This window comes from Chlorocebus sabaeus, chromosome 26, assembly GCF_047675955.1.
Source record: "Chlorocebus sabaeus isolate Y175 chromosome 26, mChlSab1.0.hap1, whole genome shotgun sequence".
Taxonomy (NCBI): Eukaryota; Metazoa; Chordata; class Mammalia; order Primates; family Cercopithecidae; genus Chlorocebus; species Chlorocebus sabaeus.
Genome location: NC_132929.1, coordinates 37,609,064 through 37,622,618, shown reverse-complemented (window position 1 = coordinate 37,622,618; position 13,555 = coordinate 37,609,064). Strand labels below are relative to the sequence as shown.

The 13,555-nt window shown below is 33.5% G+C and overlaps 1 protein-coding gene across 5 annotated transcripts in view; it reads left to right on the top strand.

Moving 5' to 3' along the window:
- VPS13C (vacuolar protein sorting 13 homolog C) overlaps nt 1-13,555 on the top strand; it is a 184,975-nt gene that overhangs the window by 14,000 nt on the left and 157,420 nt on the right. For all 5 annotated transcript variants that reach the window (XM_008016378.3, XM_008016380.3, XM_073012202.1 and 2 more), the window contains exons 3-5: nt 2,239-2,281; nt 8,087-8,182; nt 9,917-10,018. In XM_008016378.3, the coding sequence (XP_008014569.3) occupies nt 2,239-2,281; nt 8,087-8,182; nt 9,917-10,018 (241 nt within the window). The remainder of the gene's footprint in view (nt 1-2,238; nt 2,282-8,086; nt 8,183-9,916; nt 10,019-13,555) is intronic.

The window sequence follows — 13,555 nt, the reverse complement described above, 5'->3', positions numbered from 1 at the left end:
TTTTGTATTTTTAGTAGAGATGGGATTTTGCCCTGTTGGCCAGGCTGGTCTCCCAACTCCTGACCTCAGGTGATCCACCTGCCTTGGCCTCCCAAAGTGTTGGGATTACAGGCGTGAGGCACTGCACCCAGCCTAACTTCTTAATTTCTTTGATCTTTTAGCATGAGTTTAATCATCTATACAGTGGAGTTAATTATAAAGCAATATAATATCTCTGTGTCTTTGTGGCTTGAATAAGATGAGAAGCAGAGCCTGGCCCATAGTAGTTACTCAAAATATTTAAGTATTTTTCTCTTTTTTATATAGGATGCTACAACTTTTTAAATTTTAAACAAAAATTTAGACCTTCTGATTCTGTTGTTATAGATTGAAATAGAGGTTTTTTTTCTCTATTTATGACAATATAAATAGAATTGTAGTGACAGGATATATATCTAACATACTTAGGAGACAAATTATTTGAACTCTGTTTTAGCCTAATTCAAGTTTTGGTTATAATTAAATATAATAAATTCTTTTGTAATTTATATTTTTAATTCAAAGTAGCTTCTTTCCCCAGTTAAACCAAATTGATGAGTTTTTAATTTGATATGGGTTCTTTACATTTATTTTGTGTGAAAATTATTTCAGGAGGATTAAAATGAGCATGAGACCACCTTTTTGTAGTTTGCTGTTTGTATCCTGTATAATGCGAATTCCCCTGAATTTATCTTTCCTGTCCTCCCAGAGGACAGAGCTGCTCTTATTGGCAGCAAAGAATATATATATATATTTTTTGGTCTAAAACAGAGTTTTTATCTAAAGCTGTTATAATAGTATTCTGTTCAATTCCTGTTTACATAGAGTTCAGACATAATCAGATGATCAGGTAAATTGATTATTTTAGTTAATTATTACCTATATTTTGGTGGTCAGATTTTTATAGTATTAGTATATATTAAGTTACAGCTAACAGAAAGGCTGTACTGACTGGTTTAATTTTTAATAATTCTAAAGACTCAGATGATCATTATGGATATCAGTTATTGTTTAGTATTCTTTGAACAAAAAAAGTTATTTGAACTTTCTAGTTGTTTGAAATATAGGTAGGTGAAAGTTTATTATTATTTGTTGGTACCTGTCTGTAACTTATCTAAATGAAATGCTAATTTGGTAAATAATACATTGGGAATCTAGCTTTTCTTTTTAAGATTTTTTAATTTATTCATTTACTAAATATTTGAGAGAGAACTGTTCAGTATTGTTTTCAACTAATTTATGCAAAAGGACTCTATTCTTTTTTCTGTTCTAGTGTTTCAGATAAACATTGTCCATGTGTTTAAATTCATTTGATTTGATTGTAATTTCCATTTGATTTGGTTTACTTAAAACAAGTAACCAGTTTACTTGGTTATTTACAAACTTTTTCTATTTTTCCTATTTATCATTTTGTTTCTCTTGTGAATTCTTTGTTTATTTTATTTATTTATTTATTTTTTGAGACGGAGTCTCTCTGTCGCCCCAGGCTGGAGTGCAGTGGCCGGATCTCAGCTCACTGCAAGCTCCGCCTCCTGGGTTCACGCCATTCTCCTGCCTCAGCCTCCCAAGTAGCTGGGACTACAGGCGCCTGCCACCTCGCCCGGCTAGTTTTTTGTATTTTTTAGTAGAGACGGGGTTTCACCGTGTTAGCCAGGATGGTCTCGATCTCCTGACCTCGTGATCCACCCGTCTCGGCCTCCCAAAGTGCTGGGATTACAGGCTTGAGCCACCGCGCCCGGCCAGATTCTTTGTTTAAAGTCAAAGCTTAAGTTACAAATTTTTTTCTGAGGCAGAGTTTCGTCTTGTCACCCAGTCTGGAGTACAATGGCGTGATCCCAGCTCACTGCAACCTCTGCCTCCTGGGTTCAAGCGATTCTCCTGCTTCAGCCTCCTGATTAGGGGATTACAGGCACCTGCCACCCCACACCAGGCTAGAGATGGGGTTTTCCCATGTTGGCCAGGCTGGTCTCGAACTCCTGACCTCAGGTGATCCACCCGCCTCAGCTTCCCAAAGTGCTGGAATTACAGGTGTGAGCCACCACACCAGGCCTATGAAACATTTTTTTGGCCTATAAAACATGTCCTTTATGAATTATTCAAATATAGAAAATTTGTTTTTTTTTTTCTTTAGAGATGTGTATTTAAATGATCACACAAAAGTGATTTTTGGGTTGGCTTAATAATTTAAGATGTCCTTTACATTTTGTCTTTCTTCTGAAGAGTGAATTGGATGTTCCTTTTAAAGTCAAGGCTGGCCAAATTGGTAAGTACTTTAGTCTTCATTTGAATTATTCTTAATCCTTTCCGTTTTCTATTTTGCTTGTGTTATTTAACATAAAAAAAATTTGATTAAAAGTGTGAGAGTTTTTTTTTTTTGCGTACGTTAATTAGAGCTTGTAGAGTTCTGAGCCTAATGTATATTATATATAAAACGTACATACTTCTTATTTTTTTATGACGAGGTAGAAAATGGAAGGGTATTTGAACTGCAATTGCATTCTTCATGCTTTGGTTCCACCACACAAAACATACCTTCATTTTCAAATTAGATTTCCAAGTTTTATGTGCTTTTTCTTTAAATGTGAAAGTAGTATAATTTGCAAACTCTAGTAGATAAACTGTAAATGTAGCTTATTTCCTTCATGTTTTGTTCAACTATTTTCACTTGATATATTATGCAGCAATGTGGTATGGAGGATATGTTTTGGTAAGTACAAAGTCTCTCTCTTTGCAGTTAAACTCCTACACTAAGACCATCTCTAAGTAAATATATATCTTTGTTGAATACATTTTTCAATAGGAAATTTAATCTACAAAGTCTTCCCATCTAGTCCATGCTATCTGGTTTTTATTTTTATTTATTTATTTAATTTATATTTTTTAAAATTTTAGATTTAGGTTGTTGATGTGTATGTTTGTTACACGGATATATTGAGTGACAGTAGGGACTGGGTTTCTAGTGCATCTGTCACTCAGATGTTGAACTTTGTATCCAGCAGGTAATCTTTCAACCCTCACCCCCCTCCTTCAATCTCTACCCCTTTTTGAAGTCCCCAGTGTCTATTATTTCCATTAATTTTTTTTGTTTTTAATTTTTGTGGATACATAGTAGGTATATATATTTATGGGGTACATGAGATATTTTGATACAGGCATGCAGTGTGTAATAATCACATCAGGGTAAATGAGGTTTCTATCACCTCAAAGTATTTATCCTTTCTTTGTGTTACAAATAATCTAATTAATACTCTTTTAGTTATTTTTAAATGTACAATCAATTGTTGACTGTAGTCACCCTGTTGTGCCATCAAATACTAGGTCTTATTCATTTCATCTAACTATATTTTTATATTCATTAACCATCCTCCCCTGTTACCCTTCCCAGCCTCTGGTAACCATTGTTCTACTCTCTGTCTCCATGAGTTCAATTGTTTTAATTTTTAGTTCCCACAAGTAAGTGAGAACATGTGAAGTTTGTCTATTTGTGCCTGGCTTATTTCACTTAACATAATGACCTCCAGTTCCATCCATGTTGTTGCAAATGGCAGGATCTCATTCCTTTTTATGGCCGAATAGTACTCCATTGTGTATATGTACCACATTTCTTTAACCATTCATCTATTGATGGACACTTAGGTTGCTTCCAAATCTTGGCTATTGTGAATAATGCTGCATTAAACATGAGAGTACAGGTATCTCTTCAATATACTGATTTCCTTTCTTTTGGATATATACCTAGCAGTGGGATTGGTGGATCATACGGTAGTTCTTTTTTTTTTTTTTTTTTTTTTTTTAAGATGGAGTCTCACTCTGTTGCCCAGGCTGGAGTGCAGTGGCATGATCTCGGCTCACTGCAAGCTCCGCCTCCCGGGTTCACACCATTCTCCTGCCTCAGCCTCCCAAGTAGATGGGACTACAAGCACCTGCCACCATGCCCAGCTACTTTTTTGTATTTTTAGTAGAGATGGGGTTTCACTGTGTTTGGATGGTCTCGATCTCCTGACCTTGTGATCTGCCTGGCTCAGCCTCCCAAAGTGCTAGGATTACAGGCGTGAGCCACCGCGCCTGGCTGGTAGTTCTATTTTTAGTTTTTTGAGGAACCCCCAAATTGTTCTTCATAGTGGCTATAATAATTTACATTGCCACCAACAGTGTACAAGGTCTTCCTTTTCTCCACATCCTTGCTAGCATTTGTTATTGTCTGTCTTTTGGATAAAAGCCATTTTTACTGAGTTGAGATAGTATCTCATTATAGTTTTGATTTACATTTCTCTGATGATGTGATGTTGAGCACCTTTTCATATACCTGTTTGCCATTTGTATGTCTTCTTTTGAGAAATGTCTATTCAGATCTTTTGCCCATTTTTAAATCAGATTATTAGATTTTTTCCTATAGAGTTGTTTGAGTTCCTTATGTGTTCTGGTTATTAATTCCTGTCTCTTGCTTGCCCTGGCAATGTCTCTGTGGAGCTCAGTGTACTGCAAAGGCCACTATGCATCTTTATGTCTGTGTGTACCCATTGTTTAGCTCCCACTTACAAGTGAGAACATACAATATTAGATTTTCCACCTTTGAGTTGATTTACTTAAGATAATGGCCTCCAGCTTCATCCATCTTGCTGTAGGGAACATGATTTCATTCTTTTTTTATGGCTGCATACTATTCCATGATATATATGTATCACATTTTCTTTATCCAGTCAACTGTTAATGGACACTTAGGTTGGTTGTGTGACTTTGCTATTGTGGATAGTGCTGTTATAAACATATAAGTGCAGGTGTCTTTTTATATAATGATTTATTTTCTTTTGGGTACTCAGTAGTGGGATTGCTGTTTCTGTTTTTAGTTCCTTGAGATATCTCCATACTGTTTTCCATAGAGGTTAAACCAGTCTACATTTTCACCAACAGTACATAACTCGTCCCTTTCCTCTGTATCCATGCCAATATCTGTTATTTTTTGGTTTTTTAATAATAACCTTTCTAGCTGGTGTAAGAGAGTATCTCAGTGTGGTTTAAATTTGTGTTTCTCTGATAATTTGTTATGTTGAACATTTTTTCATGTGTTTGTTGGCTGCTTGTATTTCTTCTTTTGCAAAATGTTTGTTTATGTACTTTGCTGTTTTTAATGGGGTTGTTTTCTTCTTGTTCAGTTGTTTGAGTTCCTTGTAGATTCTGGATATTTGTCCTTTGTTGGAGGCATAATTTGCAAATATTTTCTACCCTTCTATAGGTTGTCTGTTTACTGTGTTGATTATTTCTTTTGCTGTGCAGATGATTTTTATTTTTACTTTTTAAAGATTAATTAATTAATTAATTTAGAGACAAAGTCTTGCTCTGTTGCCCAGCCTGGAATGTAGTGGCACAGTCATGGCTTACTGCAGCCTCAACTTCCTGGGCTCAAGGGTTGCTCCCACCTCTGCCTCCCAAGTTGCTGAAACGACGGGTGTGTCACCATGCTTGGCTCATATTTGTGTTTTTTGTAGAGATAGGGTTTCATCATGTTGCCCATGCCATTCTTGAACTCCTTGGCTCAAGTGATCTACCTGCCTTGGCCTCCTAAAATGCTGGGATTACAGGTGTGAGTCACTACGCTTGGCCTAGAAGCTTCTTAGTTAAGTCCCACTTGTTTAATTTTGTTTTTCTTGCATTTGCTTTTAGGGTCTTTGTCATAAATTCTTTGCCTAGGCTGATGTCCAGATGAGTTTTTCCTCTAGGAATTTTATAGTTTCAGGTTTTATGTTTAGGATTTACTTTAAAAAATATATAAATTACAACCCAAAATGACTTACTCTTATAATTTTACTTATGCTACATCCTTTCTCCCAACTTCATCACCCTGCTACTACACCATATCACTTTTATTCTTTATTCAATATTCTGTATTATAGGAAGGCTTTGTCTTTCATTACTCTAGCATCTCTTAGCAATTATTTGGATAATTCTGTTTGGGTCATTTTATATGACATATATGTTTCCTTTTAATATATAAGAATATTTTTATGTTTTTGTCTCTTGAAACAGAATAAATTTTCTTAGATGAAAAGCATGTTTAGGCATGTGTCATCTTTTTTGTTTGTTAAATAGCTCTGAATGTGGTGGTGATGTGTAGCAGTGCTCTAGAAGTATTGTGGCCGTATATGCTTAACTGAAATCCTAGAATATAGAAGTTGCAGCCATTCATTTGTTATTTTACTTTTGAAATATTTATGCACATGTTATGTACAAGACTATGCAAGTGCTGTGAGAGATGCAAGGATGAAGGTGATATCTTTGTCTTCAAGGAAGTTGTAGACATCTAAAATTAGAACATAGATGAAAATTGTATTTCCAGCATCCTGGATGAATTATAGCTGACTAAAGAGATTTTGCATTACTTATTATATTCTTACAACTAGATTTATATTTTGGAGGAGGTTTCTAATGGTTCAGAATTTGTTGTTTTTGCTTTTAAAGTACACAAAGATTTAATGACTTCCTTCAGTGCTACCCAGTGAGTTAATGAGAGACCCTTTACAAATAAGTATGCAAAGTATATTGTCTTTATAACTACCTTTTTTTTTGGTTTACAGAGCATTTATATTAGTTGTTAAATTTCTCCTTAGGTTAAAATATTATATCTAACCTGTAGGGTCAGTGTGGCTTAATTAAGCTCAAGTGTGATTTGTTTTTCTAAGAGCTAGAGATATTTGTGGGTGCCCTTGAGTTATCCTTTTTCTTAAAAATTTAAAAAAATTAAAAAATTTCCATAAAAAAAGGTAGTTATTTTCTCTTTAGTTTGTTATACTGTTTTTCAGTTCTTTGAACTTTGAGCATTTTCATTTAAGAATGATTTTAAATGAAAAACCACCAGTGATTCTGGTGGTGTAAGTGACTTAATTACTCACATACAAGCATGATTTAGTTCAATCAAATTCTTTTCTTCTGAAAATCTTGATTAGTATCTCTGAGAGACCTGTAGATTTTAAATATAATTTTAAAAATTATGATGAAGGAAGGTATTTTATTTTGGAACATGTAAAACTTGTGTGTAGGAAAGGTTTGGATAGAATTGCTATAGCAAGGCAGATTGGGGACATTTTGCTGCCTGGAGACCTGGAAAAAGGGAATACTAGAGATTAGGGAAAGAAACATGGAAAGATTTGATAGGTTTTGCTTGTTTCAAAATTTAGCTGAGAGCATGCCCCTTTGGTCTTCTCTTGTCTGCCCTGAACCGGCTTTTCCCCCGTAAAACCCCAAACTTGAGACAGTAATATTAGGGCCATAGTTCACCTGTGTCATGAGTGAAAGTTTTTGTGGGCTCATCTCAGGAGGACCTGACATGAATACCGTTGTTTCCAAGAGAGAACTTGGAGTTCTGTCTTCTAAGTGATTTATAAGTAGATATTTGGAATATAACTGGTCTGAGTTGCCTGTGACTCCTAACACTATTCATAGTACAGTATGCCTTGCCTTTAGAGCTAGCCTCTTCCTGCTGTGATAATTTGATATGCTATCAAAATTCCATTTGCACAAAGTTCCTTTGCATCTCTTCTCTGTGTTACTGCTTCAATTCCTGGTAGCTTGTGCAGATATTATTTTACTATTGATCTGTAAAGATTTATTTGTTGATGTGGATAGAAAGCATGTGCAATATTAAGACTATCAGCTGTTGTCGTGCACCAAATCTGGTGCAGCATCCTTACTAATAATCTCATCACTGCTTAACTCACTAGATAGACTTAAGCAATTAATTTAACTTATCTAGGGCTGACTTTGCTTTTTTTCAAGATTGAAATAATAGCTGACTTATTCCTTTTACAGTTTTTGAATATTAAATGGATAATGGTTATCAAAATATTTTATATTGAAAAATAGAGATTACAATGTGAATATTCACTTAATAGTAATATTATGTGGAAAAGACCTTTGTAAACTTTAGTGTTGGAGTTTTTTCATTTTTTCTGAGTGATATACATACTATATGCATGAAGAGTTTTTTATGCTTTTTCTCTTAATGGAAAGTGAGAAATTTATGTCTTCTTGAGCAGTCAAATAAGAATTTAAGGTTGAAATTATGTTTCTTTAGATAAATTAACTTTGAAGATTCCTTGGAAAAACCTTTATGGAGAAGCAGTTGTTGCGACTCTAGAAGGATTATACCTGCTTGTTGTCCCTGGAGCAAGTACGTTATTTTAGGTTATAACCATTCAGTAACATCACATTGAAATTAAATTGTTACCTGAGTTAAGTATTTTAATACATGTATTTATTAAGATAGAAAGTAATTTAAATAAATGAATCATACATAGATGCACATGTATGCATACATTTTATATATGTATGCACATATGTCTTACCACATTTGTGTATGAAGTATTTTTGTTGTTGAAAATTTAATTCATTTTTGCAATTTATTCTATTTTCTATGAGTACTTGTTTTGCAACTAAGGCTTCCTGTTGAGCTGCATTAGGCAGATTTACTGATAATAAATGAAGTAAAATAAATCTTTTTTTTTTTTTTTTTTGAGACGGAGTCTCGTTCTGTGGCCCAGGCTGGAGTGCAGTGGTGCGATCTCAGCTCACTGCAAGCGCCGCCCCCTGGGTTCACGCCATTCTCCTGCCTCAGCCTCCGGTGTAGCTGGGACTACAGGCGCCCGCCCCTACGCTCGGCTAATTTTTCTTTTTTGTATTTTTGGTAGAGACGGGGTTTCACTGTGTTAACCAGGATGGTCTTGATCTCCTGACCTCGTGATCCACCCGTCTTGGCCTCCCAAAGTGCTGGGGTTACAGGCGTGAGCCACCGCGCCCGGCCTAAATAAATCTTTAAAAATATCCTGATGTGTTAATCTCCAGATTTCAAGATTCAAAAATTTATTTTTTTCCTATTTTGTTGCTTCTGATTTTGAGTGAATGTTCTCTCAAAAATGTGTAAAATTGGTAATTTTTTCCTTAGAAATGACAGTATTTTAATTTTTAGTGTTTTAAAGTAGTGATGTTTAATATCTTTACTATTATTTTTTCATTTATAGTAACACTATAATGTTAAGAAAAGTTTGGATGTTTTAGGGAAAAATTGAGAATGTGCAATTGCTCAACCATTGTACAAATAAAATTTTTATTTTTACTTTTTGCTTTTCAGTCTTTAGCTTATGCATACCTGATTTTCAGTAGCTGTTACCACATTATATATACAACATTGACTTGGCCTTTTATTATATACATTTTTGATATGTTTCACAGTTTTCACGGTGACAGTGACAGTTTTGAAAGGCTTTATGGTATTCTGTTGTGGGCTACCTACTATTTTTTGCTTTATAGTTAATGCTAAAAATACTAGTCAATACTATAGTCAGTAGTATAAATATGTCATTGTAGTCAATACTATAAATATGTCATTATGGATCTTTTTTGTTCTTTTGTGTTATTTCCTTAGATTGCATAATCAGAAATGACATTACTAGATAAAAAGGGCTTATATATTTTATGATTGTTGATGCATATTCTGAATTACTTTCTGAAAGTTTAAAAAATCAATCTATATTGTCCCCAGGTAGTATTGGATATTAAATTATTTTGTAGTTACTCAAAATTTACCACTGACAGAGCAATATTCTGGTGTACTTTCTGTCTTCCTTCTGTTCCTACTTCTTATCTTTGTTCTCACCCTTCTCCTCTCTCCCTTTTTCCTACCTGCCTTTCTACCTGTAATTTCTTTTCCTCCCTCCTCCTTTTCGTATTTAAGTTTTTTGTAAGTGAATAGGAATAATTTATGTTTAAACATTTCATAAAACTAAAAATGTGAAAGTATTTTTGTATTGCAGCAAGATTACACACTTACACAGTCATAATGCGGCTGAACTTTTTCCGTTTGTTTATGAATTTCATTTATTTTTGTGTGAATTGACTATATTTTTAGGTATTAAGTATGATGCTGAAAAAGAAGAAAAATCCTTGCAGGATGTTAAACAGAAAGAGCTATCCCGAATTGAAGAAGCCCTTCAAAAAGCAGCAGAAAAAGGTAAAAAGTTTGTTTGAGATAAACTTAGACATACCTGTATTTTAGATATATTTAATATCCTTTAAAGAAGATGCTTTCATAAGCCTTCGTAAGTTGAAGTTCTAAAGAAATAAATGTTTTTTAAATCTCAAAATATTGGTTATATTTTCATGACTCACTTTTAGGAAAAAGTAATTGCCTTTTTTCTGTAAGTGTTTTATCATGTTGCTAATTTGATTTTTCCACCTTTCTTAATTAGTCATTTTTATTGTGCTACTTTAGGAGACTTTCCAAATTTTCTGTATTTGCACGTCTGTTTATTTTGGGCAAATGTTAACAGTTTCTTTGTGTGCATGTTTACCTGTGTTCTTGCTGGATAATGAGGTTAAGCATAATGCTATAGTGAAATTATGTTTAGAGGAAATGCTGCTGTAATTCTAGTGCTAGCTGTCTCCCTTCACATTGTACAGGATATTAAAAAAACAAAAAAAACAAAACAAAACTTGATTCTTCAGGTTTTAACATTTTAACATCTTGTCTTATGTTTACATTTTTGTTTTTATCTAAAAATAAATCTGATGACTTTGATTTGGTTTATAGAGCAAGAACAAGGATATGATGAAAAAGAGTAGTCTGTAGAGTGATGAATTGAAGGACTTTTCCAGACTTCTAATGTTTATCTCTCTTAAGTCAATTAGCAATTGCTGATTAGGGTACAGGAGTTATTAGCATTTTATATAATTTTTGTGTTGTTTGGTGGCATGTGTATATATTTTTATGATGAAGATGGTCTCTCTCGAAAGATAAAGCAAATATTGAGTTAGAAATGATGTTAATTTTATTTAGATATAAAATTTCTTTTCCTAGCTTAAGCTGTTGTCATTTAATTGAATCAATTAGAAATCTTTTTTAAAAATAGCTTTTTCCTTAAAGTTTTTAATCAAAGTTTTAAATTCTTGCCCCAAGTATTTTTTTCTTATGCAGAAATACTGATTCTTTTATTAAAAGTTACTATTTAAAAGTACAGAGGTTACCATAATGGAAGAAATTTTCTAAAAGACTCAACATTTTTTTCCCTTATTTTCACACATAAGCTTATTTTGTCTTTCTGCTGAAGCTTAAGTATCTATATTTTTAGGAAAACAGTTTTCTTTATTTGTATTACTTTTGCGTGGCAAAAAAGCAAACCGAGAATGGTTTTGTTTCATGACAATTAAGTGTGATTTTTTTCTTTATATTCAGTTTTGGCTAATATATGTAAAAGCAGTCCTATAAAAATGAAGACTAGAGCACTAGAATTTCATTTTTTTCTTGAAACTATTCAGATTAGGATATTAACATATGTATATTCATCATTAGGTATATATTGATGTATACTTAGATATTGATATAACATATAATTACGCATTTATCATTTACAATTACATAATGTTACATATATTATTTAGAAACAAATCTTAAATTCCTCCTTTTTTAAAGATGGAGCATAGCTTGTATTTGTCTAACGAGTATTTTAGTGTTTTCAGTCACCTGTAAGAAAAGGCGTGGTATGTAGTCTCGTTTGTTTTCATGGTTGACAGTTTAATTGGTAATGTGATTATTATGCACACATTTTGTCCTCAGACTTAGGAAATTTTGACTCCTGGGTCTTCAGTGCTGAGGAAACAGACATTTGGATCTGACAAAGAGGCTATTAGGAATGGTTTGATATAAAGGATGTACATCTGTAATATTAATTTTGTATAAATAGAACTGTTAGGCATATGCTGTATATAGTAATGACATTGTAGCTTCTTGGATGATAAAATTTAAGTTTTTTTCATATAGAATTAAAATTCAAAAAGTAAAACTGTTTTAACACTCAGTTTTAACATGTTATATTTGTCAAAAAGAGTTTTGAGACTAAAAGATGAATTCAGGAATTGGGAAGTATATTTACATTTTCTTTCTTAACTGTTAAGAAACACATTTAATAATGTTGCAGTTTATTTTCTCATTTCTATGGATATGGGTCACATCTTCAAATAATATTATTCACGTGAATGATAGAGGACAACCCTGACCTTTATATATTTCACATTTTACTCTTATTAATAGTTATTAATTATACTTTATTTTTCTACTTGTTTGTTAATATTAAAAGCACAAAAGCACCATTGCACATGTATAGGGACTCAGAGAGGGAAGGAGAGGAGATGATTCAACTCTAAGCAGCAGATGATAAAAATGAAAACAAAATTATCTTGCTAATCTGCTCATAAAAAGAATTTTGACTTAGCTTGTTTTATTTGGTAAAAATATACCGTTTCCCACTATCATATAGGAATAAAATAAAATTGAAATAAAACTATGAGTTCATTTCTAGAAAATTTGCTTAAATGTAAAAATAAACTCTGATATTTTTATCCTTTTATTTCATTGGAGTGAGTTTATATTTCTGGAAGGCCATCATAAAGAGAAAGATTAAATTCCCAGTAAGGCCAAAAGATTCGCAAATGCTAGATTCTGTACTTAAGGTGTTGGATTTTATCAAAGTAATATGTACACATACTTGAAAATCAATAGTTTTGGCAAAAGGACATGATAAAAAATGGCAGTCCCTTGTTTCATCCTTTGCTACTCTCCACACCAACTCCTTTGAGTTAGTAATATTTTTTACCAATGTTAACGTTGTGTCATTAACCTAGTTCATTAATATAGGGCATTATCTAGGACTTCCTGTTATGGTAGTCCAGGAGTGTACTTCTCTTACTATCTCCTTGCACCCTGAATTCTCCTTCCCATTTTCTCATAATAGGGATATATCGTAATTTTTGGCCAATTACTAGTCACTACTTAGATTACTATGACAATGCGATTATTATTCACTGCGCAGGTCAGATGATATGTGTGTTAGGCAGTTTTTGCATTGCTATAAAGGAATACCTGAGACTGGATAATTTATGAAGAAAAGAGTTTTAATTGGCTCACAGTTCTGTAGGCTGTATAGGAAGCATGGTGCCAGCACTTGCTCCTGGTGAGGGTCTCAGGAAGCTTTTAGTCATGGCAGAAGGTGAAGTGGAAGTAGGCATGGACCCACACCCATGATGTAGTCACTTCACATGAGGCCCCACCTCCAACACTGGGAACACATTTGAACATGAAATTTGGAAGGGACTAATATCCAAATCATATCAATGTACTATGACTGTATTTCCTTTCTTATACAACCTTTTGTTTTTCTTGAATTTGTAAATGCTGCTTTCTTATTTGCTTAGTCTTCTATGTAAATTTATCTTTGTTTCACATGCTACATGAAATTTGTCTGCTATATGAGTATTGATAGTGTTTTCCAATCGTGTAAACCCATCTATTGGTACTGTCTACCACCCTGTTGTCTCCTGGAGTTCCCCCTCTGAACTGATTGTTTTTTAGACCAGCTGCACAGTTGTCATCTTAGGACGGTCTTAATTGCTCATCTGCATTTAATTCCATGTTTCCTGGGCCCTTTGCCTTTTTTGCTTCCTTAGTATACTCATTTGTTTTCCTAGAGTTTCCTAGAGCACATGTAGAATCTTT